The sequence below is a fragment of the Oncorhynchus tshawytscha genome, linkage group LG10, assembly GCF_018296145.1.
Source record: "Oncorhynchus tshawytscha isolate Ot180627B linkage group LG10, Otsh_v2.0, whole genome shotgun sequence".
Lineage (NCBI taxonomy): Eukaryota > Metazoa > Chordata > Actinopteri > Salmoniformes > Salmonidae > Oncorhynchus > Oncorhynchus tshawytscha.
Genome location: NC_056438.1, coordinates 84,222,986 through 84,247,874, shown reverse-complemented (window position 1 = coordinate 84,247,874; position 24,889 = coordinate 84,222,986). Strand labels below are relative to the sequence as shown.

The following is a 24,889-nucleotide window of genomic DNA, read 5'->3' as shown; positions in this document are numbered from 1 at the left end:
TGGAGCTCAAACAATATATTTTTTTAAAGGGGCTAGAAGTGGGACTGTAGGAGTTAACATCAGCGCCAAGTAGCATTCAGACACTCAGTTGGCAGGCAACACACAGGGCTGTACCAACAGCAACACAAGTAGACTCCGGTGTTCCGCTCCAGACTGCTTTTTATTGTGGTAGATGTTCGACACAGCGTCCAGGTCAAACCGTACACAACAGTGACAGTCTGATTCTCCGGTAACAGTCTACTGGTCTTTCAGCTCCTTCAGTCTCCTGATGGCCGACTTCACCGTGACTGCAGACGTCGTGCTGGAACAGAGAGCGAACACAGAGGAGAACGGTGGTTTAACACATACAGTGGAAACATACTGAACTCACAAGACACCAAGGGCCAGGTAGTTTCCCTACACACAGGTTAAGTCTAGTCCTGAACTAAGAATCCCTTTCCATGAAGAATCTCCATTAAAGTGCTCCAGTCCTGGACTAGGCTTAACCTGTGCCTGGTAAATCAGTTGCCAATAGCAACTGGTGTTGATTTGACCTCGTCTTTTAGGTCATTGTCCTGCCGAAAGGTGACTTCTTCCTCTAGGATTTTGCCTGTGCTTAGTTTGTAACCTGAAACTCAATTACAAGGATAGTCATAACATGATGCAGCCACTACTATGCTTGTAAATATGGAGAGTGGTACTCAGTGCCCCAAACAGAGCACTTTGTATTCTGGGCAAAAACTTGAATTCTTTGCAGTATTATTTTATTGCCTTTTTGCAAACAGGACGAATGTTTCAACCCTCTGAACAAAGAAAAGTCAAGGTACACGACGCTGTCAATATATTTCCAACTCTGAAGATGAAGGTTTTCAGAGATGGGCATCTCCAAGAGTGAATGAAAGAAGCGTTACTCTGTGGACAGAATACTGGTGCAGACTTTAGTTCCAGCCATGCTGTAACACCAGTGTTTCCAGACCAGCGCTGATGGAGAGGAAGCCACTAAACTATTGACGTGTTGCCGTGGCTCATTTCCACACAGGACAGATCATACCAGAGATGCTACCTGCTAATCCCAGTCTGGAGGGGAAAATCACCTCACATGCTCATATTGTAGAATCCACATAAAGAACCAATCAGACTTGTTGTGGAGCAAAATCAGCAGGTGGTGACACAGTGCACAACATTTACGGTTCATTTTGATGGACCGAATAAATCTAAATTTTTCCACTTTTTTTTTTTATAGCTAAAACTTGTGTTAAAATAGCCTATTCCGACCAACAGCAGGCAGATACAGTGCAGGTAGACTAGTCTACATGAGATTATTATAGACAGATTATTTGTATTTGTCAAATGGCAGTCAAGCATGGATCATTTCAACAGAATAAGGAGCGTTAAGTTCATGACCTTTCACCAGCCTGTGAAGTTCATAATTTATTTAATCTGTAGCCTAATAAACTGCTTGCAGTGGGAGGACCACACACCATATCACCACGTGGCTCCAAGTTTACTTCAATATGACGGCTATCATATCAATATTTGGCAAACTGCCTTTTCTCGCATAATTCATTTTAGCGACAGAAAAAGATACAATGTCAAAGAACAAATTGTCACATTTATAAAATGGTACTGAAACCTCCTGTTTCCATTACAGCTGTCGAGATTTTATTTTTCTACTCACATAAAAACGGTGGATAGAAACATGGTTACAGATCCCTAGTCTAATCTGAGGGGGAGATTGAAGCAGGGGATAGATGGAGAAGGCACCCACTCACAGTCCAGAAACACAGTTCTACGTGGTTATAGATCCCTAGTCTAATCTGAGGGGGAGATTGAAGCAGGGGATAGATGGAGAAGGCACCCACTCACAGTCCAGAAACACAGTTCTATGTGGTTACAGATCCCTAGTCTAATCTGAGGGGGAGATTGAAGCAGGGGATAGATGGAGAAGGCACCCACTCACAGTCCAGAAACACAGTTCTACGTGGTTACAGATCCCTAGTCTAATCTGAGGGGGAGATTGAAGCAGGGGATAGATGGAGAAGGCACCCACTCACAGTTCAGAAACACAGTTCTACGTGGTTATAGATCCCTAGTCTAATCTGAGGGGGAGATTGAAGCAGGGGATAGATGGAGAAGGCACCCACTCACAGTCCAGAAACACAGTTCTACGTGGTTACAGATCCCTAGTCTAATCTGAGGGGGAGATTGAAGCAGGGGATAGATGGAGAAGGCACCCACTCACAGTCCAGAAACACAGTTCTACGTGGTTACAGATCCCTAGTCTAATCTGAGGGGAGATTGAAGCAGGGGATAGATGGAGAAGGCACCCACTCACAGTCCAGAAACACAGTTCTACGTGGTTACAGATCCCTAGTCTAATCTGAGGGGGAGATTGAAGCAGGGGATAGATGGAGAAGGCACCCACTCACAGTTCAGAAACACAGTTCTATGTGGTTACAGATCCCTAGTCTAATCTGAGGGGGAGATTGAAGCAGGGGATAGATGGAGAAGGCACCCACTCACAGTCCAGAAACACAGTTCTATGTCCACAGGCTCACAGTGTTACTTACTTGTATGTCCAGGCGCCTCCAGCAACAGTCTTCATGCAGGACCCACAATGCCAGATACCAACTGCCCTCCTCTTCATCTTAGTCTGATGATTAAACACAAGTACTGTTAGTAACGTCAGTTCAATACTGTTATTAACCTCTAACTGTCCCCCTCCCAAGCTTCATTATGGCACCTCTCATATTATTAATGTTCCTATACTTCTGAGTATAACCACGTCCAAAGTTTACCCCAGAACCCAACACCGGTCATACAAAGGATCATTTAGCTGTTTGATCAAATGTAGGACCCCTTTAGGTATCACAAAAACTATTAGATTAATATTGAATAAGGTTTTGAAGTGTGTCCTATACCTAAGAGAGATAAGAAAGCTCAGGAAATGGTTTTTCTTTTTTTATTACACATATTTAAGCCCTTATTTTTGGGGCCCAAATCTACCTCCATACTTCCATTAACTTGTATGGGTTACCTTCAGACGAGTCCTGGGACCCTTGTGAGACCGTAGAGCAAAATAGAGAATAGTGTTGGTGAGAGTCGTCTTTCCATGGTGCTCATATTAGTATGTAAGCCATACCGGTCGGTGCTACAAACATTTATGGGAAATAAATACATTTGGGTTTTCTCCGTGTAACAGCGCTCTAGATGTCACCACAGATGTGGAAGGCCGACAGAGGCAGAAACAACTACATCTCCAGTTTAAACTGACAGTTTGATGGGGTTTGTTTTATGATGTTACTTAGATTGACACACCAGTGCATCAACAGATTTAAGGATTAAGACATCAGTAACCGTTCTGCAGGAACAAAACATTTCTGCCATCCATGGGTGTGTGTACCGTACCTTGCCACAGAAGGAGCAGGTGTACTTGGCGTGCTGGCTGATCTCAATCTTCTTCACCATCTTCCTGAGCGACGCGCCGTAACGCGTGCCGTATTTACCCACGATCCCCACCTTCTTGGTGCGCTTGGCCTGAGGAAGAGGGAGACACCAAATTAACACACAATAACCTTGTCCAACTAGCATCCCCCATCTTACAGTTAGCCTTTATGGTAGGAAATACCACTCCTCCCATTACATAGACAAAAACCTCAACAGGGGCACTGCAAACAAACATTTAGCTAACATTGTTATATATATATATATGACCTGTCACGTGACCGGGCCAAGCCTGAGCACACCACTCAAATCTAACAAACTGCACTGCTCGGTTGTTGTCAACAAGGCAACATGATCCATCATTCAAACTGGAAAGACAAATAATGCATTTCATTTAAAAGCAATCGATTTTGCATGTGAAAATACTGAATTCTACTCATTACTGAATTCTGAATTCTACGCCATGTGATAACCTATATGACTTGTTTTGAGCAGACTTCCTCATCTGCCTGAAAGGGGCATGCCCGAGAGACAGCTCGGTTCCTAAACGAATGCAATCCCTTTCCACCCAGGCCAAGTTAATAGAACTCCCTCAATAACTAGCAAGGCAATGACCTCACCCAGCATTTTGTCAAACATCACAGTCAACCTTGGCAAGCAAACTACCCAAATCTAGTTAAACATGCACCAGCCAACTTACTACGCCTTTTATTTCTTGGCATATAGACAACATGGCGGATGTAACGAACGTCTGCTCTACAACCACACTCGAGAATACAGTTAGTTACATTTGTAAAACATTAAGAGAACTTTAATAAGTTAGTATTAGCTTGGCTGGCAACGATGACTGCAGTCTACAGCGGCGAGGACACACTGTGACAAGTAACCAGTCTTTAACAGATAGTTAAGACAACTACAGTAGCTATTGACATAACTAAGCGCTGTTTATGGTTGTTACAAAAACCACAAACACATATATGTAACTAGCTTGGTAACGGGACCCAATTTTAAGCAATGGGTGCGCAAACCCGAGTGACATGCACATACCGGGCGTCCATTTCTATAACTACCAGTTATGCGAACAGTAAAAACATGTATTTTGGCCATTCGCTCTCAAAAATATCTGCAATAACTTTTGGAGTTAATGGCGAATTATATTAACGGCCCATTAGATAAATTGTTATTCCATCAACCGCTTTGGATTAGTTAGATGGGTGTGGATTAGGAAGGGGACATTTTCGTCTCACCATTGTAGTTCTGGAGACGTAGGTCCAAAAAGGAAGCGCACAGTACGCAGGCGCAATTTACCCCCGTGGAATGTATTGCATTGTGGGATGTTGGCGCTGTTGCCTCTTCCCCCCCATCAGCAACGCTTCCACTGGTAGAGGTGCACGACTCCAGGATTTTTGGAGTCGACTCCAACTCTGACTCCTATGATTGGAGTCGAAAGGAGTGGGCTCTTGCTCGACTCCCAAAACACACTGAAGCGGATGCGCACACACGTACACCATCTCATTATTGCAGTCAGTGCTAGCAAGACTACATTTGCGTTCTATAAAATGACTATTTTGTTTGAATATGGAAGTTGATGTGTAGGAACTAGAATATTTCAGTGATATTTCTGCTGTGTGCAGCCTTGACGGATCCCATGGGATTTTTAAATTGAATTTTTAATTTATTTCACCTTTATTTAACCAGGTAGGCTAGTTGTGAACAAGTTCTCATTTACAACTGCGACCTGGCCAAGATAAAGCATAGCAGTGTGAGCAGACAACACAGAGTTACACATGGAGTAAACAATTAACAAGTCAATAACACAGTAGAAAAAAAGAGTCTATATACATTGTGTTTAAAACGCATGAGGAGGTTGGCGAATAATTACAATTTTGTAGATTAACACTGGAGTGATAAATGATCAGATGGTCATGTACAGGTAGAGATACTAGATGATGCTTCTAATTGCAAAAATCTCTGAAGCTGGAGACTCACATCTCCCTCACTAGCTTTAAGCACCAGCTGTCAGGGCAGTTTACAGATCACTGCACCTGTACTTAGCCTATCTGTAAACAGCCCATCTATCTACCTACCTCATCCCCATACTGGTATTTATTTATTTTGCTCCTTTGCACCCCAGTATCTCTACCTGCACATTCATCTTCTGCCGATCTACCATTCCAGTGTTTAATTGCTATATTGTAATTACTTCGCCACCATGGCCTATTTATTTCCTTAACTTACCTCATTTGCACTCACTGTATATAGACTTTTTGTTTTCTTTTGTTCTACTGTATTATTGACTGTATGTTTTGTTTATTCCATGTGTAACTCTGTGTTGTTGTATGTGTCTAACTGCTTTGCTTTATCTTGACCAGGTCGCAGTTGCAAATGAGAACTTGTTCTCAACTAGCCTACCTGGTTAAATAAAGGTGAAATAAAATAAATGCTGTGCACTCTATTCTGATAAACCTATTGTTTGCCATGTTATAGCCTTATTTGGACTACTAGAGACGTTGATTATGTCATTATTATCCAAGCATGAGCATTATTCCAGAGGAAGATTCACACAGATTTCGTTTTTCCAAACTGCCCCCTGTAATTATTTTTTTGACTCATGATGGAAGCCTGTAGGTTTTTATTGTAGGCGTGACGATATTTCATTCATTTCAGCTTCCTGTCTAGATGATAGTACACAACACTGAAAACTCATGCTGCTAAATGTAGGCTATAGGTCCCCCCAATAATATTTAAACCAATGAACCGTGATCCTCAGTGGCGACCAGTCATTCAGGGCAGAGCCCCACCTGTTTAGCATGTTATTTTTGCATTAATAGGTGTCACATATCAGTTTTCAAACAATGTTTTTTTTTAAATTGCCTAAGTGTTCTGTCACACAGGGGGACACTGCAAAAAATACTAAATGTTCCCACAAGAAGGATCGCTGAGCCACCTTCCTGTTCAAGTGAGCACAGCACAACAACGATGAGTCCGAAAATGTATTGTATGCTGCTGCATAAATTATTTAATATGCCAGGGAAATATATACTGTCGCTAGGAAAGTAACACTACGTTTATGTTGTGTAGTAAGCTGTTAGTAGCCCATGTGCCTCACCCTAACCATTTGGTCCCTTACCCCCTCATAATTCCACCTACTGTTCTGACTTGGTGGTGCACACGTAGCATATAGCCTGTTTTAAAGAAATGTAATCATTGAATATTGTAAGAGCTTTCATTGTCTGCTTATATGCCCCCTTTATTTATCCTATGGTTCTGAATCAGTGTACAGGGAGAATACTATGAAAATGGCCCATGTTATGAATTCTGTCGCTGTACATTTCAAGAGTGCTGAACAAATAGTTATATTGACTACGTCCATCTTAGCTCACTCATTAATGTCTTAATCTAAATTACAGATAGCCTCTTATCTGCTTGTTGTCCCCTTATGCCATAGTTTGTACATCTCAATTGTCAGTAGAAACCACATTTATTTAAGCAAGTCAACCATATCAGCTATGATTTTTTTAAAGGCAGTAAATGAGGCTGAATGAACTGTTTCGCTGCCAGACAAGGCTCCACTGACAGCCAGGTGTAGCAGTGGTAAGAATTCACTCCATGGGTGTAACGATCGTCATAGGTGGAAGAAGGAGAGGACCAAGATGCAGCGTGTTCATGATCTTTTAATGACACTGAACACTAGAACAAAAATAACAAAACGAAACAGTCCTGTCTGGGACATAGACAGAAAACAACTACCCACCAATCATAGTGGGAACACAGGCTACCTAAATATGGTTCTCAATCAGAGACAACAATTGACAGCTGCCTCTGATTGGGAACCATACCAGGCCAAAAGCAGAAATACAAAACATAGAACAAAAACATAGAATGCCCACCTCAACTCACGCCCTGACCAAACCAAAATAGAGACATAAAAAAGGAACTAAAGACAGGACGTGACAATGGGGCTGAAAAGAAAGCTCTGCTGTTGGGACAGCTTTATGTAGGCCATAACAGTTTGTTGGAACATTTTGTCACCCTTATATTGTAATTAATGTATTGTTTAGTATTGTGCTGTGGAGTGGCTTTGCTGGCATGCTTCAACAACAACAAAAGGTTGAGTTTTCCCCACCAAGATTTACATGCTAAAATCACCATTGGTGAGCATAATCGTTATTTTAGTGATCCATCCATGGTAGACGTCCTTCCTGATAACATTGTCCCACATCCTGCTGATTTCAGCTGCTGAACCGTATTTTCACTTGACTGTGTTTATGGATGAGAAAGGGAACTTGACATTTCCAAAAAGTTTGGCGGGGATGATGTCTCTCCAGGAACAGGGTTGGAGTGAAAACCTACAGAAGGGATGCTGCTTTGTGATCTATTGCCTCAGACAGGGCTCTCTAACCCTGTTCCTGGAGAGACACCCTTCTGTAGGTTTTCACTCTAACCCTGTTCCTGGAGAGATACCCTCCTGTAGGTTTTAACTCCAACCCTGATCCTGGAGAGTTACCCTTCTGTAGGTTTTAACTCCAACCCTGTTCCTGGAGAGTTACCCTTCTGTAGGTTTTAACTCCAACCCTGTTCCTGGAGAGTTACCCTTCTGTAGGTTTTCACTCTAACCCTGTTCCTGGAGAGTTACCCTTCTGTAGGTTTTCACTCCAACCCTGATCTAGCTCATCTGATTAAATAATTAGCCAGTTGATAAACTGAATCAGGTTAGTTACAACTGGGGTTGGTGCAGAAACATACAGGAAGGTTGGTAGCTCTCCAGGAACAGGGTTGGAGAGCCCTGACCTAGGACATCAAAAGCCAGCCAGGGTGTCATTAAATAAGCTAAATAGGCTATACTTTTTCATTAAATAGGCAATACTTTTTCATTAAATAGGCAATACTTTGTTTTCACATTTAAGTCTTAAAGCCATTTGTTGTATTCGGTGCATGTGACTAATGACATTTGATTTGCCACAACAATTTTAGCCTTTTTTGTTTCTTTCTTGGACTTCACTGTTGTCCACTCATCGTTGTCAATAAAACTGTACTCGATTTACTTTTTTATCTTCAAAAACAACACATCGGCTTCCGCCATCTTAACTCCATGCCTCAAAGAGCACCTTCTCCTCCTTTCTAATGCATCTCTGGTGTAGCTGCGCGCCAAGCATCTTGGGAAGTGATGTTTTACAGAATCATACCTTCTGATTGGTTTAAACTAAACCGACGACCTTTGACTCAACACGTGGTTTAAAAACGTACAGGCTGGCCCGCGGAAATCTGTCAAAGATCTTTCAAGCTGCGCGCACTTTGTAGACGTTTCTAACTTGACTCAGTGTAGTAGTTAATATTTGTCATAAAAAAAATATATATATATAATTGTGTCTTCTACAAACGTGCGCTATAACGGGTAGTTAAAACTGCAGCCAGGCAAGTCCCTGCTTTTCGTGGTATATTTTTTCATTAGCTAGCTAACGATAGCGCATGTTTGTTTCTGTGTAATATTTCAGCGTTCAAAACATCTGGGAACTCGGAAAAATACGAGGTCAAATCATTACGTCAGTGATCTTCAGGTTCGGAGCTCTAGAAAGAGGCCCTAGATTCCGAGTTGGATGACCGTTCAAAATGACTTTTCTCTGTCGGAGCTTGTTTTCCCAGTTGTCTGGAATGCACGGAAGTTGGAGATTTTCAAGTTCCCATTTCCGAGTTTCCAGTTGTTTTGAACTCGGCATCATAAGAGCTCCGATCTCCATATGAGTGTTGTAGGTAGTAGTGATGATGATCAGCATGACAGTGTGTTGGAAGTGGTGTGGTGATGAACGTGTGTTTCTGTGCAGTATGAGTATATTGGAGGTGAGGTTTGTGGGTGACGGAGATGCACTGGAACACATGGTGGACAAACAACAAGGTAGGAGTCAGACCCACACACACACCATCACAAAGACCCCCCCACACACACACACACCATCACAAAGACCCACACACACACCATCACAAAGACCCACACACACACACCATCACAAAGACCCACACACACACACCATCACAAAGACCCACACACACACACCATCACAAAGACCCACACACACACACACCATCACAAAGACCCACACACACACACACCATCACAAAGACCCACACACACACACACCATCACAAAGACCCACACACACACACCATCACAAAGACCCACACACACACACACACACCATCACAAAGACACACACTACTGCTGACTGATTTGTTGGTTTTGCTGTGTGTGTAGATGTGCAGGGCAGCAGTGTGCAGAGGCTGGTGACTCTGAGGAGTGAAGCGGAGAGGAGCGGTAGAGAGGATGAGGCAGGCCTTAGTGAGCTGCACTATGTCCAGGTCCTCGGAACAGACGGTGTGTGTCGGTCGGACATGACGAACAGCCCTACTGACTGTGCATATGTGTCCTGCCTGGCTGTGTGTTGTCCTGCCTGGCTGTGTGTGTTGTCCTGCCTGGCTGTGTATGTTGTCCTGCCTGGCTGTGTGTGTGTGTTGTCCTGCCTGGCTGTGTGTGTGTGTGTGTTGTCCTGCCTGGCTGTGTGTGTGTGTTGTCCTGCCTGGCTGTGTGTGTGTGTGTTGTCCTGCCTGGCTGTGTGTGTGGGGAGACTGTCTGACTGTGTGTGTGGGGAGACTGTCTGGCTGTGTGTGTGGGGAGACTGTCTGGCTGTGACCTGTCTGTCTGTGTCCTGTCTGTCTGTGTCCTGTCTGACTGTCCTCTCTGACTGTGTGTGGGGAGTCTCTGACTGTGTCCTGTCTGACTGTGTCCTGTCTGAAGAGGGGGAGGAGTGTGTAGCAGCAGGAGGAGGGGCATCAGTGTTCACCTTTCAGACGGTCAAACGCTCCAACAGGATGGCCCAGATGGGTACGTCTCTCCAAACCTTATCATATTGACAACATAGTTGAGTCCCTGTTTTAACAGGAAATACATGACCTCAGAGATGGAAGCCAGGCGAGGTCAGGTGGGACCATTCTAGCCAATGAGGTCAGGTGGGACCATTCTAGCCAATGAGGTCAGGTGGGACCATTCTAGCCAATGAGGTCAGATATCAGTACACTGGTAACAACCTACCCATTACCAAACTCTATGAGGTCAGATATCAGTACACTGGTAACAACCTACCCATTACCAAACTCTATGAGGTCAGATATCAGTACACTGGTAACAACCTACCCATTACCAAACTCTATGAGGTCAGATATCAGTACACTGGTAACAACCTACCCATTACCAAACTCTATGAGGTCAGATATCAGTACACTGGTAACAACCTACCCATTACCAAACTCTATGAGGTCAGATATCAGTACACTGGTAACAACCTACCCATTACCAAACTCTATGAGGTCAGATAAGCCTCACGCAGCACATTTTTTGTTCACCAAATTCAACACTCATAGTTATCTTATTTTCGTGGGCAGATTTTGGGCAGTGTGAAGCCGCTCGCTTCGCCTCTTCCTGTCTAGTCTCTCTGGCTCGTAGAGTAATCACTCTCTGTGTGTGTGTGTGTGTGTGTGTAGCGTCTGAGCTGGCTCGAACCCCAACGAGGAGTGTGACCTTCAGAACAACACCTGACCCTTCTGGCCCCGCCCACAATGGCTGCAGTGAGTCCCTCTTTCATCCATCTCTTCCTTCCCGTTCTCTCATCCTCGTTATCGTCCATCTCTTCCTTCCCGTTCTCTCGTTCTCGTCCATCTCTTCCTTCCCGTTCTCTCATCCTCGTTCCTGTCCATCTCTTCCTTCCCATTCTCTCATCCTCGTTCCTGTCCATCTCTTCCTTCCCGTTCTCTCATCCTCGTTCTCGTCCATCTTTTCCTTCTCGTTCTCGTCCATCTCTTCCTTCCCGTTCTCTCCTCATTTTCATCTCTATATCTCTGGATGTGACCAACACAATTGGACTTGATATACAATACCAGTCGAAAGTTTGGACACACCTACTCATTCCAGGGTTTTCCTTTATTTTTTATTATTTTCTACATTGTAGACTAATGAAGACCTCAAAACTATGAAATAACACATGGAATCATGTAGTAACCAAAAAAGTGTTAACAAATCAAGATATATTTTATATTTGAGATTCTTCAAAGTAGCCACCCTTTGCCTTGATTGCAGCTTTGCACACTCTTGGCATTCTCTCAACCAGCTTCATGAGGAATGCTATTTCAACAGTCTTCAAGTAGTTCCCACATATGCTGAGCACTTGTTGGCTACTTTTCCTTCACTGCAGTCCAACTCATCCCAAACCATCTCAATTGGGTTGAGGTCAGGTGATTGTGGAGGCCAGGTCATCTGATGCAGCACTCATCACTCCTTCTTGGTCAAATAGTCCTTACACAGTCTGGAGGTGTGTTTTGGGTCATTGTCCTGTTGAAAAACAAATGATGGTTCCACTAAGCGCAAACTAGATGGGATGGTGTATCGCTGCAGAATGCTGTGGTAGCCATGCTGGTTAAGTGTGCCTTGAATTGTAAATAAATCACAGTCTCACCAGCAAAGCACCCGCTCACCATCACACCTCCTCCTCCATGCTTCACGGTGGGAACCACAGATGTGAAGATCATCCATTCACCTACTCTGCGTCTCACAAAGACACAGCGGTAGGAACCAAAAATCAGCAATTTCACCATGAAGGCCTGATTCACGTAGTCTCCTTTGAACAGTTGATGTTGAGATGTGTCTGTTACTGTACTTGAACTCTGTGAAGCATTTATTTGGGCTGCAATTTCTGAGGTTGGTAACGCTGATGAACGTGTCCTCTGTAGCAGAGGTAACTTGGATCTTCCTTTCCTGTGGCGGTCCACATGAGAGCCAGTTTCATCATAGCGCTTGATTGGTTTTGCGTCTGCACTTGAAGAAACGTTCAAAGTTCTTGACTTTTTCCAGATTGATTGACCTTCACGTCGTAAATTAATGATGGACTGTCATTTCTCTTTGCTTATTTGAGCTGTTCTTGCCATGATGGACTTGCTGGACTTGCTGGCAAGGACCAAAAGGCTCCTTAAAACTTCTTCAATTGGGTTGAGGTTTGGTGATTGTGGAGGCAGCACTCATCACTCTCCTTCTTGGTCAAATAGTCCTTAGACAGCCTGGAGGTGTGTTGGGTCATAGTCCTGTTGAAAAACAAGTGATAGACCCACTAAACCCAAACTAGATGGGATGGCGTATCGCTGCAGAATGCTGTGGTAGCCATACTGGTTCTTATGGCTGCAATCCCGTTAACGGGATGATATGACAACAGCCAGTGAAAGTGCAGGGCGCCAAATTCAAAACAGAAATCTCATAATTAAAATTCCTCAAACATACATGTATCTTATACCGTTTTAATGGTATTCTTGTTGTTAATCCCACCACAGTGTCCGATTTCAAATAGGCTTTACAGCGAAAGCACCACAAATGATTGTTAGGTCACCACCAAGCCACAGAAAAACACAGCCATTTTTCCAGCCAAAGAGAGGAGTCACAAAAAGCACAAATAGAGATAAAATGAATCACTAACGTTTGATGATCTTCATCAGATGACACTCATGGGACTTGATGTTACACAATACATGTATGTTTTGTTTGATAAAGATCATATTTATATAAAAACATCTCAGTATACATTAGCGAGTTGCGTTCACTAGTTCCAAAAACATCCGGTGATATTGCAGAGAGCCACATCATTTTAAAGAAATACTCATTATAAATGTCGATGAAAATACAATTGTTAGACATGGAAAAGTAGATATACCTCTCCTTAATGCAACCGCTGTGTCAGATTTCAAAAAAGCTTTACGGAAAAAGCAAACCATGCAATAATCTGAGAACAGCGCTCAGAAAACAAATACAATTATCCACCTTGTTGGAGTCAACAGAAATCAGAAATCACATTATAAATATTCCCTTATCTTTGATTATCTTCATCAGAATGCACTCCCAGGAATCCTAGTTCCACAATAAATGTTTGATTTGTTCGATAATGTCCATTATTTATGTCCAAGTAGCTACTTTTGTTAGGGCGTTAGGTACACAAATCCAAACGCTCGTGCAGGTCCAGCATAACGTCGGACAAAAACTTAGTTATATTACAGGTCGTAGAAACATTTCAAACTAAGTATAGAATCAATCTTTAGGATGTTTTTATCATAAATCATCAATAATGTTCCAACCGGAGAATTCCTTTGTCTGTAGAGAAGCAATGGAACGCAGGTCGCTATCATGTGAATTGCGCATGACCAGGACCTGGCTCTCTGCCAGACACCTGACTCATTCAGCTCTCATTCAGCCCCACATCACAGTAGAAGCCTCATTCAAGTTTCTAAAGACGGTTGACATCTAGTGGAAGCCCTAGGAGGTGCAACTTGATCCATATCCCACTGTATATTCAATAGGGGCTGGGTTGAAAATCGACCAACCTCAGATTTCCCACTTCCTGTTTGGATTTCTTCTCAGGTTTTTGCCTGCCATATGAGTTATGTTATACTCACAGACATCCTTCAAACAGTTTTAGAAACTTCAGAGTGTTTTCTATCCAATACTAATAATAATATGCATATATTAGCAACAGGCACCGAGGAGCAGGCCATTTACTCTGGGCACCTTTCATCCAAGCTACTCAATACTGCCCCTGCAGCCTTAAGAAGTTAAGTGTTCCTTGAATTCTGAATTATACTAGACCATGTCACTAGCAAAGCACCATCACACCTCCTCCTCCATGCTTCATGGTGGGAACCACACATACGGAGACCATCCATTCACCTACTCTGCGTCTCACAAAGACACAGCGGTTGGAACCAAAAATCTCCAATTTGGGCTCCACAGACAAAAGGACAGATTTCCACCGGTCTAATGTCCCTTGCTCGTGTTTCTTGGCCCAAGCAAGTCTCTTCTTCTTATTTGTGACCTGTAGTAGTGGTTTCTTTGCAGCAATTCAACCATGAAGGCCTGATTCACGCAGTCTCCTCTGAACAGTTGATGTTGAGATGTGTCTGTTACTTGAACTCTGAAGAATTATTTGGGGCTGCAATTTCTGAACTTATCCTCTGCAGCAGGGGTAACTCTGGGTCTTCCTTTCCAGTGGCGGTCCTCATGAGAGCCAGTTTTATCATAGCGCTTAAGGGTTTTTGTGACTGCACTTGAAGAAACTTTCAAAATTCTTGAAATATTCCGTCTTGACTGACTTATGAACTGTTTTTCTTTGCTTATTTGAGCTGTTCTTGCCATAATATTGTCCCTGTTTGGTAAAATACCATCTTCTATATACCACCCCTACCATGTCACAACACAACTGATTGGCTCAAACAAATCAAAAATCAAATCAAATCAAATTTTATTTGTCACATACACATGGTTAGCAGATGTTAATGCGAGTGTAGCGAAATGCTTGTGCTTCTAGTTCCGACAATGCAGTAATAACGAACAAGTAATCTAACTAACAATTCCAAAAAACTACTGTCTTATACACAGTGTAAGGGGATAAAGAATATGTACATAAGGATATATGAATGAGTGATGGTACAGAGCAGCATAGGCAAGATACAGTAGATGATATCGAGTACAGTATATACATATGAGATGAGTATGTAAACCAAGTGGCATAGTTAAAGTGGCTAGTGATACATGTATTACATAAGGATGCAGTCGATGATATAGAGTACAGTATCTACGTATGCATATGAGATGAATAATGTAGGGTAAGTAACATTATATAAGGTAGCATTGTTTAAAGTGGCTAGTGATATATTTACATTTCCCATCAATTCCCATTATTAAAGTGGCTGGAGTAGAGTCAGTGTCATTGACAGTGTGTTGGCAGTAGCCACTCAATGTTAGTGGTGGCTGTTTAACAGTCTGATGGCCTTGAGATAGAAGCTGTTTTTCAGTCTCTCGGTCCCAGCTTTGATGCACCTGTACTGACCTCGCCTTCTGGATGACAGCGGGGTGAACAGGCAGTGGCTCGGGTGGTTGATGTCCTTGATGATCTTTATGGCCTTCCTGTAGCATCGGGTGGTGTAGGTGTCCTGGAGGGCAGGTAGTTTGCCCCGGTGATGCTTTGTGCAGACCTCACTACCCTCTGGAGAGCCTTACGGTTGAGGGCGGTGCAGTTGCCGTACCAGGCGGTGATACAGCCCGCCAGGATGCTCTCGATTGTGCATCTGTAGAAGTTTGTGAGTGCTTTTGGTGACAAGCCGAATTTCTTCAGCCTCCTGAGGTTGAAGAGGCGCTGCTGCGCCTTCCTCACGATGCTGTCTGTGTGAGTGGACCAATTCAGTTTGTCTGTGATGTGTATGCCGAGGAACTTAAAACTTAAAACGCATTAAGAAGGAAAGAAATTCCACAAATAAACTTGTAACAAGGCACACCTGTTAATTTAAATGCATTCCAGGTGACTACCTCATGAAGCTGGTTGAGAGAATGGCAAGAGTGTGCAAAGGCAAAGGGTGTCTACTTTGAAGAACCTCAAATATAAAATATATTTTGATTGAACTCTTTGTTGTTGCTTACTACATGATTCCAAATGTGTTATTTCATAGTTTTGATGTCTTCACTATTATTCTACAATGTAGAAAAGAAACGCTTGAATGAGTAGGTGTGATAACTAATGTGTGTTCAGGTGGATGCTGTCCATTTTCTCTGTTTTCTCCCCATCTCTAGATGTGAGTGAGAACAGGACTCCTCAGAAGGTGAGTATTGGAGAGAACAGATGTAGGCAGTTGTCACCTGACCTTTCATAGACTATATGGGTGCCCAGTGCTGAGCTGTGACCTGTGTTACTTCCTGTTTCCTCTCAGGGCAGGAAGGTGCAGTTTGTTTCCACAACGCCCCACAGACTCAGGAAGAGACTCTCAGGTGGGAAACAAACAATCGGCTACTGACGTTGTAACTAAATGTTTGGGACATTCAATTTATTCTTTCAACCGTGACTACACGGAACAAAAATATAAACACAACATGTTAAGTGTTGGTCCCATGTTTCATGAGCTGAAATAAAAGATCCCAGACATTTTCCAAACCTTATTTCTCTCACATTTTGTGCACACATTTGTTTCCATCCCTGTTAGTGAGCATTTCTCCTTCACCAAGATAATCCATCCACCTCACAGGTTTGGCATATCAAGAAGCTGATTAAACATGATCGCTACACAGATGCACCTTGTGCTGGGGACAGTAAAAGGCCACTCTGACATGTGCCGTTTCGTCACATAAAACAATGCCGCAATGTCTCAAGTTGAGGGAGCTTGCAGTTGGCATGCTGACTGCAGAAATGTCCACCAGAGCTGTTGCCAGATAATTTAATATTAATTTCTCTACTATAAGCCGCCTCCAACATCGTTTTAGAGAATTTGGCAGTACATCCAACCGGCCACACAACCGTATGGCGTTGTGTGGATGAGCGGTTTGCTGATGTCAACACTGAACAGAGTTCCCCACTATGGGGTTATGCTATGGGCAGGCATAAGCTACGGACAACTAACACAACTGCATTTTATTGATGGCACTTTGAATGCACGGAGATACTGTGATGAGATCCCATTGTCGTGCCATTTATCCACCACCATCACCTCATGTTTCAGCATGATAAAGCACGGCCCCATGTCGCAAGGATCTGTCCACAATTCCTGGAAGCTGAAAATGTCCCAGTTCTTCCATGACCTGCATATTCACCAGACATGTCACCCATTGAGCATGTTTGGGATGCTCTGGATCTACATGTACGACAGCGTGTTCCAGTTCCTGCCAATATGCAGCAACTTCACACAGCCATTGAAGAGGAGTGGGACAACATTCCACGGGCCACAATCAACAGCCTGATCAACTCCATGTGAAGGAGATGTGTTGTGCTGCATCAGGAAAATGGTCACACCAGATACTGACTGGTTCTGATCCAAACCCTACCTCTTTATTAAGGTATCTGTGACCACCAGATGCAGATCTGTATTCCCAGTCATGTGAAATCCATAGATTAGGGCCTCATGAATTTAAATTGACTTTCCTCATATGAACTGTAGCTCTCTGAAATTGTTGCATATTGCGTTTCTGTTTTTGTTTAGTATATTAAACTAAGGTCTGTCTGTCCGTCTGTCTGTCTGTCTGTCCGTCTGTTAGCTCCCAGCCTGAGGTCCGACAGCGACAGCGAGCTCTCCCCCTCTGACTCTGGCGAGGAGGAGGATGATGAAGATGATAAGGGGAAGAGAGAGGAGGACAGAGTGAATCAGTCCAGCACACCCAGTAAGCCTTCAGCTACAGCTCTCTATAAGACACCTGCTAAGAAGAGCAAGACTGCCCCAGAACCACCCTGCCAGGTTAGTCACCCAGAACCACCCTGCCAGGTTAGTCACCCAGAACCACCCTGCCAGGTTAGTCACCCAGAACCACCCTGCCAGGTTAGTCACCCAGAACCACCCTGCCAGGTTAGTCACCCAGAACCACCCTGCCAGGTTAGTCACCCAGAACCACCCTGCCAGGTTAGTCACCCAGAACTACCCTGCCAGGTTAGTCACCCAGAACCACCCTGCCAGGTTAGTCACCCAGAACCACCCTGCCAGGTTAGTCACCCAGAACCACCCTGCCAGGTTAGTCACCCAGAACCACCCTGCCAGGTTAGTTACCCAGAACCACCCAGCCAGGTTAGTCACCCAGAACCACCCAGCCAGGTTAGTCACCCAGATCCACCCAGCCAGGTTAGTCACCCAGAACCACCCAGCCAGGTTAGTCACCCAGATCCACCCAGCCAGGTTAGTCAGTCAGCAAGATTTGTTTTTATTATGGATCCCCATAAGTTCCTGTCAAGGCAGCAGCTACTCTCCCTGGGGTTTATTATGGATCCCCATTAGTTCCTACCAAGGCAGCAGCTACTCTTCCTGGGGTTTATTATGGATCCCCATTAGTTCCTGCCAAGGCAGCAGCTACTCTTCCTGGGGTTTATTATGGATCCCCATTAGTTCCTACCAAGGCAGCAGCTACTCTTCCTGGGGTTTATTATGGATCCCCATTAGTTCCTGCCAAGGCAGCAGCTACTCTTCCTGGGGTTTATTATGGATCCCCATTAGTTCCTGCCAAGGCAGCAGCTACTCTTCCTGGGGTTTATTATGGATCCCCATTAGTTCCTGCCAAGGCAGCAGCTACTCTTCCTGGGGTTTATAATGGATCCCCATTAGTTCCTGCCAAGGCAGCAGCTACTCTTCCTGGGGTTTATAATGGATCCCCATTAGTTCCTGCCAAGGCAGCAGCTATTCTTCCTGGGGTTTATTATGGATCCCCATTAGTTCCTGCCAAGGCAGCAGCTACTCTTCCTGGGGTTTATTTATTGATCTCCATTAGTTCCTGCCAAGGCAGCAGCTACTCTTCCTGGGGTCCAAAGTCATTAAGGCACTTACAGTGCATTCGGAAAGGATTCAGACCCCTTGACTTTTTCCACATTTTAAGTTACAACCTTGTTCTAAAATTGATTCAATTGGTTTTTTTCCCTCATCAATCTACACACAAACAATAATATCACATTCATATATGTATTCAGAATCTTTACTCAGTACTTTGTTGAAGCACCTTTGGCAGGATTACAGCCTCGAGTCTTCTTGGGTATGACGCTACAAGCTTGGTACACCTGTATTTGGGGAGTTTCTCCCATTCTTCTCTGCAGATCCTCTCAAGCTCTGTCAGGTTGGATGGGGAGCTTCGCTGCACAGCTATTTTCAGGTCTCTCCAGAGATGTTCGATCGGGTTCAAGTCCAGGCTCTGGCTGGGCCACTCAAGGACATTCAGAGACTTGTCCCGCAACCATTCCTGCATTGTTTTGGCTGTGTGCTTAGGATCGTTGTCCTGTTGGAAGGGGAACGTTGACCCCAGTCTGAGGTCCTGAGCGCTCTAGAGCAGATTTTCATCAAGGATCTCTCTGTACTTTCCTCCTTATCTTTCCCTCTATCCTGACTAGTCTCCCAGTCCCTGCCTCTGAAAAACATCCCCACAACATGATGCTGCTTCACCATAGGGATGGTGCCAGGTTTCCTCCAGACGTGACACTTGGCATTCAGGCCAAAGAGTTCAATCTTGGTTTCATCAGGGCTGCAGAGATGGTTGTCCTTCTGGAAGGTTCTCCCATCTCCACAGAGGATCTCTAGAGCTCTGCCAGTGACCATCAGGTTCTTGGTCACCTCCCTGACCAAGGCCCTTCTCCTCTGATTGCTCAGTTTGGCCGGGCGGCCAGCTCCAGGAAGAGTTTTGGTGGTTCCAAACTTCTTCCATTTAAGAATGATGGAGGCCACTGGTGGACCCCCAAGTTGTAGAAACATCTCAAGGATGATCAATGGAAACAGGATGCACCTGAGCTCCATTTACAGTCTCACAGCAAAGGGTCTGAAATATGAGGTGATGGTGGCGGATGAATGGCACAACATTGGACCTCAGGATCTCATCACGGTATCTCTGTGCATTCAAATTGCCATTGATAAAATGCAATTGTGTTTGTCTGTAATTTATGCCTGCCCATACGTTGGGGCACTCTGTTCCCAACGTTGACATCAGCAAACTGCTCACTCACACGACGCCATGCACGTGTTCTGCGGTTGTGAGGTCGGTTGGACGTACTACCAAATTCTCAGAAATTAACATTAAGTTCTCTGGCAACAGCTCTGTTGGACATTCCTGCAGTCAGCAAGTCTCTCAACTTGAGACATCTGTGGCATTGTGTTGTCTGACAAAACTGCACATTTTAGAGTGGCCTTTTATTGTCCCCAGCACAAGGTGCACCTGTAATGATCATGCTGTTTAATCAGCTTCTTTATATGTCACACCTGTCAGGTGGATGGATTATCTTGGCAAAGGAAAAATGCTCACTAACAGGGATGTAAACAAATTTGTGCACAACATGTGAGTGAAATAAGCTGTTTGTTGGTGGAAAATTTCTACAATCTTTAATTTCAGCTCATGAAATATGAGACCAACAATCTTTGTTCTATGTAGTACTGGCTCTGCGTAGTACTGGCTCTGTGTAGTACCGTGTGCCTCCCAGAGTCTGTTCTAGATGTGGGGACTGTGAAGAGACCTCTGGTGGCATGTCTTGGTATGACTTAGTTCTTTCTGTTTTAGGCCAGTCTGGTCGAGGAATACTTTGAGGCTCACGGCAGTTCTAAATTCCTGACATCAGACCGGACCCTGCAGCGCCTACACACACCTAAACTAGACCGGGTGAGTGTACACACACACACACACACACACACACACACACACTAAATTAGACCGGGTGAGTACACACACACACACCTAAATTAGACCGGGTGAGTACACACACACACACACCTAAATTAGACCGGGTGAGTACACACACACACACCTAAATTAGACCGGGTGAGTGCACACACCTAAACTAGACCGGGTGAGTACACACACCTAAACTAGACCGGGTGAGTACACACACCTAAACTAGACCGGGTGAGTACACACACCTAAACTAGACCGGGTGAGTACACACACCTAAACTAGACCGGGTGAGTACACACACCTAAACTAGACCGGTGAGTACACACACCTAAATTAGACTGGGTGAGTACACACACCTAAACTAGACCGGGTGAGTACACACACCTAAACTAGACCGGGTGAGTACACACACCTAAACTAGACCGGGTGAGTACACACACCTAAACTAGACCGGGTGAGTACACACCTAGGAGATGTATGGAAGTAAACCACGTGATTCATGTTTGTTGTGTGTAGGAGACATTGTTCCGTCTGTTAGAAGGGAAACCCGCGTGTTATTCTTCAGAGATTGAGAAGCTCCACTCCAGTCACCACGAACACTTCAACAAGTGGATGCTGCAGCTACAGTAAGGACCTCTATACAGGACCTCTCCCTATGCAGGATCTCTCCCTATACAGGACCTCTCCCTATGCAGGACCTCTCCCTATGCAGGACCTCTCCCTATACAGGACCTCTCCCTATGCAGGACCTCTCCCTATACAGGACCTCTCCCTATACAGGACCTCTCCCTATACAGGACCTCTCCCTATACAGGACCTCTCCCTATACAGGATCTCTCCCTATACAGGACCTCTCCCTATACAGGACCTCTCCCTATACAGGATCTCTCCCTATACAGGACCTCTATACAGGATCTCTCACTATGCAGGACCTCTCCCTATACAGGACCTCTCCCTATACAGGATCTCTCCTATACAGGATCTCTCCCTATACAGGATCTCTCCCTATATCTCTCCCTACAGGACCTCTCCCTATACAGGACCTCTCCCTATACAGGACCTCTCCCTATACAGGACCTCTCCCTATACAGGACCTCTCCCTATACAGGACAGGGACCTCTCCCTATACAGGACCTCTCCTATACAGGACCTCTCCCTATACAGGACCTCTCCCTATCAGGACCTCTCATATACAGGACCTCTCCTATACAGGACCTCTCCTATACAGGACCTCTCCCTATACAGGACCTCTCCCTATACAGGACCTCTCAGGACCTCTCACTATACAGGACCTCTCCCTATACAGGACCTCTCCCTATACAGGATCTCTCCCTATGCAGGACCTCTCCCTATACAGGATCTCTCACTATGCAGGACCTCTCCCTATGCAGGATCTCTCACTATACAGGACCTCTCACTATACAGGACCTCTCCCTATACAGGATCTCTCCCCTATGCAGGACCTCTCCCTATACAGGATCTCTCACCTATGGACAGGACCTCTCCCTATGCAGGATCTCTCCCTATGCAGGACCTCTCACTATACAGGACCTCTCCCTATACAGGACCTCCCCTATACAGGATCTCTCCCTATGCAGGCCCCATCTCCCTATGCAGGACCTCTCCCTATGCAGGACCTCTCCCTATACAGGATCTCTCCCTATACAGGATCTCTCACTATGCAGGACCTCTCCCTATACAGGATCTCTCCCTATACAGGATCTCTCCCTATACAGGATCTCTCCCTATACAGGATCTCTCACTATGCAGGACCTCTCCCTATGCAGGATCTCTCCCTATACAGGACCTCTCCCTATACAGGATCTCTCACTATGCAGGACCTCTCCCTATGCAGGACCTCTCCCTATGCAGGACCCATCTCCCTATGCAGGCCCCATCTCCCTATGCAGGCCCCATCTCCCTATGCAGGACCTCTCCCTATGCAGGACCTCTCCCTATGCAGGCCCCATCTCCCTATGCAGGCCCCATCTCCCTATGCAGGCCCCATCTCCCTATGCAGGCCCCATCTCCCTATGCAGGCCCCATCTCCCTATGCAGGCCCCATCTCCCTATGCAGGCCCCATCTCCCTATGCAGGCCCCATCTCCCTATGCAGGCCCCATCTCCCTATGCAGGCCCCATCCCATCTCCCTATGCAGGCCCCATCTCCCTATGCAGGCCCCATCTCCCTATGCAGGCCCCATCTCCCTATGCAGGCCCCCAATTCACTATGCATGCAGGGCCCCCAATTCACTATGCATGCAGGGCCCCCAATTCACTATGCATGCAGGGCCCCCAATTCACTATGCATGCAGGGCCCCCAATTCACTATGCATGCAGGGCCCCCAATTCACTATGCATGCAGGGCCCCCAATTCACTATGCATGCAGGGCCCCCAATTCACTATGCATGCAGGGCCCCCAATTCACTATGCATGCAGGGCCCCCAATTCACTATGCATGCAGGGCCCCCAATTCACTAGTGAGGTCACTAGACCGTATCATAACCCCTCTCTACGAGTGGCGTTCTAAATGTGTGTGTGTGTGTGTGTGTAGGCTGGGTTACAGTGTGTTGCTGTACGGGCTGGGCAGTAAGAAGGCCTTACTCGAGGAGTTCCGAGTGTCTCTGCTCTGTCAGGAGATACACCTGGTTGTCAACGGATTCTTCCCTTCCATCTCTCTCAAATCAGTCAGTATAACACATACACACACACCTGTACACATACACACACACACCTGTACACATACACACCTGTACACACACACTCACCTGTACACTCACCTGTACACACACACACACACTCACCTGTACACACACACACACCTGTACACACACACACACACACACCTGTACACACACACACACACACACACCTGTACACACACACACACACCTGTACACACACACACACCTGTACACACACACACACACACACCTGTACACACACACACACACACACCTGTACACACACACACACACACACACCTGTACACACACACACCTGTACACACACACACACACACCTGTACACACACACACACATACACAGCTGTTCCCATAGCAACGATTAAAACATTCCCTAACCAGAAACCGTGGATTGATGGCAGCATTCGTGTGAAACTGAAAGCGCGAACCACTGCTTTTAATCAGGGCAAGGTGTCTGGTAACCTGGCTGAATACAAACAGTGCAGCTATTCCCTCCGCAAGGCTATCAAACAAGCTAAGCGCCAGTACAGAGACAAAGTAGAATCTCAATTCAACGGCTCAGACACAAGAGGTATGTGGCAGGGTCTACAGTCAATCACGGACTACAGGAAGAAACCCAGCCCAGTCACGGACCAGGATGTCTTGCTCCCAGGCAGACTAAATAACTTTTTGCCCGCTTTGAGGACAATACAGTGCCACTGACACGGCCTGCAACGGAAACATGCGGTCTCTCCTTCACTGCAGCCGAAGTGAGTAAGACATTTAAACGTGTTAACCCTCGCAAGGCTGCAGGCCCAGACGGCATCCCCAGCCGCGCCCTCAGAGCATGCGCAGACCAGCTGGCCGGTGTGTTTACGGACATATTCAATCAATCCCTATACCAGTCTGCTGTTCCCACATGCTTCAAGAGGGCCACCATTGTTCCTGTTCCCAAGAAAGCTAAGGTAACTGAGCTAAACGACTACCGCCCCGTAGCACTCACATCCGTCATCATGAAGTGCTTTGAGAGACTAGTCAAGGACCATATCACCTCCACCCTACCTGACACCCTAGACCCACTCCAATTTGCTTACCGCCCAAATAGGTCCACAGACGATGCAATCTCAACCACACTGCACACTGCCCTAACCCATCTGGACAAGAGGAATACCTATGTGAGAATGCTGTTCATCGACTACAGCTCGGCATTCAACACCATAGTACCCTCCAAGCTCGTCATCAAGCTCGAGACCCTGGGTCTCGACCCCGCCCTGTGCAACTGGGTACTGGACTTCCTGACGGGCCGCCCCCAGGTGGTGAGGGTAGGCAACAACATCTCCTCCCCGCTGATCCTCAACACTGGGGCCCCACAAGGGTGCGTTCTGAGCCCTCTCCTGTACTCCCTGTTCACCCACGACTGCGTGGCCATGCACGCCTCCAACTCAATCATCAAGTTTGCGGACGACACAACAGTGGTAGGCTTGATTACCAACAACGACGAGACGGCCTACAGGGAGGAGGTGAGGGCCCTCGGAGTGTGGTGTCAGGAAAATAACCTCACACTCAACGTCAACAAAACTAAGGAGATGATTGT

General features: G+C 45.5%; 2 protein-coding genes across 3 annotated transcripts in view; one reads left to right on the top strand and one right to left on the bottom strand.

Moving 5' to 3' along the window:
- Window positions 1-4,800, bottom strand: rpl37a (ribosomal protein L37a). The gene is made up of 4 exons (XM_024409336.2): window positions 4,671-4,800; window positions 3,388-3,516; window positions 2,550-2,632; window positions 1-301 (listed from the first exon to the last, which is right to left on the bottom strand). The coding sequence occupies exons 1-4, from the start codon at window positions 4,671-4,673 to the stop codon at window positions 238-240; spliced, it is 279 nt and encodes a 92-aa protein (XP_024265104.1). The 5' UTR covers window positions 4,674-4,800; the 3' UTR covers window positions 1-237.
- Window positions 4,801-8,653: 3,853 nt separating this feature from the next.
- Window positions 8,654-24,889, top strand: part of orc2 (origin recognition complex, subunit 2) — a 22,203-nt gene continuing 5,967 nt past the window's right edge. Inside the window, exons 1-11 of one of the 2 annotated variants that reach the window (XM_042329273.1) lie at window positions 8,654-8,838; window positions 9,246-9,316; window positions 9,674-9,793; window positions 10,214-10,300; window positions 10,957-11,040; window positions 16,070-16,098; window positions 16,207-16,264; window positions 17,522-17,718; window positions 20,501-20,599; window positions 21,128-21,237; window positions 23,166-23,298. In XM_042329273.1, coding sequence (XP_042185207.1) covers window positions 9,247-9,316; window positions 9,674-9,793; window positions 10,214-10,300; window positions 10,957-11,040; window positions 16,070-16,098; window positions 16,207-16,264; window positions 17,522-17,718; window positions 20,501-20,599; window positions 21,128-21,237; window positions 23,166-23,298 — 987 coding nt within the window. In that variant the 5' untranslated portion in view covers window positions 8,654-8,838; window position 9,246. The remainder of the gene's footprint in view (window positions 8,839-9,245; window positions 9,317-9,673; window positions 9,794-10,213; window positions 10,301-10,956; window positions 11,041-16,069; window positions 16,099-16,206; window positions 16,265-17,521; window positions 17,719-20,500; window positions 20,600-21,127; window positions 21,238-23,165; window positions 23,299-24,889) is intronic. The other variant, XM_042329274.1, reaches the window with a different exon arrangement.

Coding starts and splice junctions, on each gene's coding strand:
- rpl37a (XM_024409336.2), bottom strand. Junction 2,633..3,387: donor CCTGCTCCTTCTGTGGCAAG/GTACGGTACACA, acceptor TTTAATCATCAG/ACTAAGATGAAGAGGAGGGC. Junction 302..2,549: donor GGAGGCGCCTGGACATACAA/GTAAGTAACACT, acceptor TCTCTGTTCCAG/CACGACGTCTGCAGTCACGG.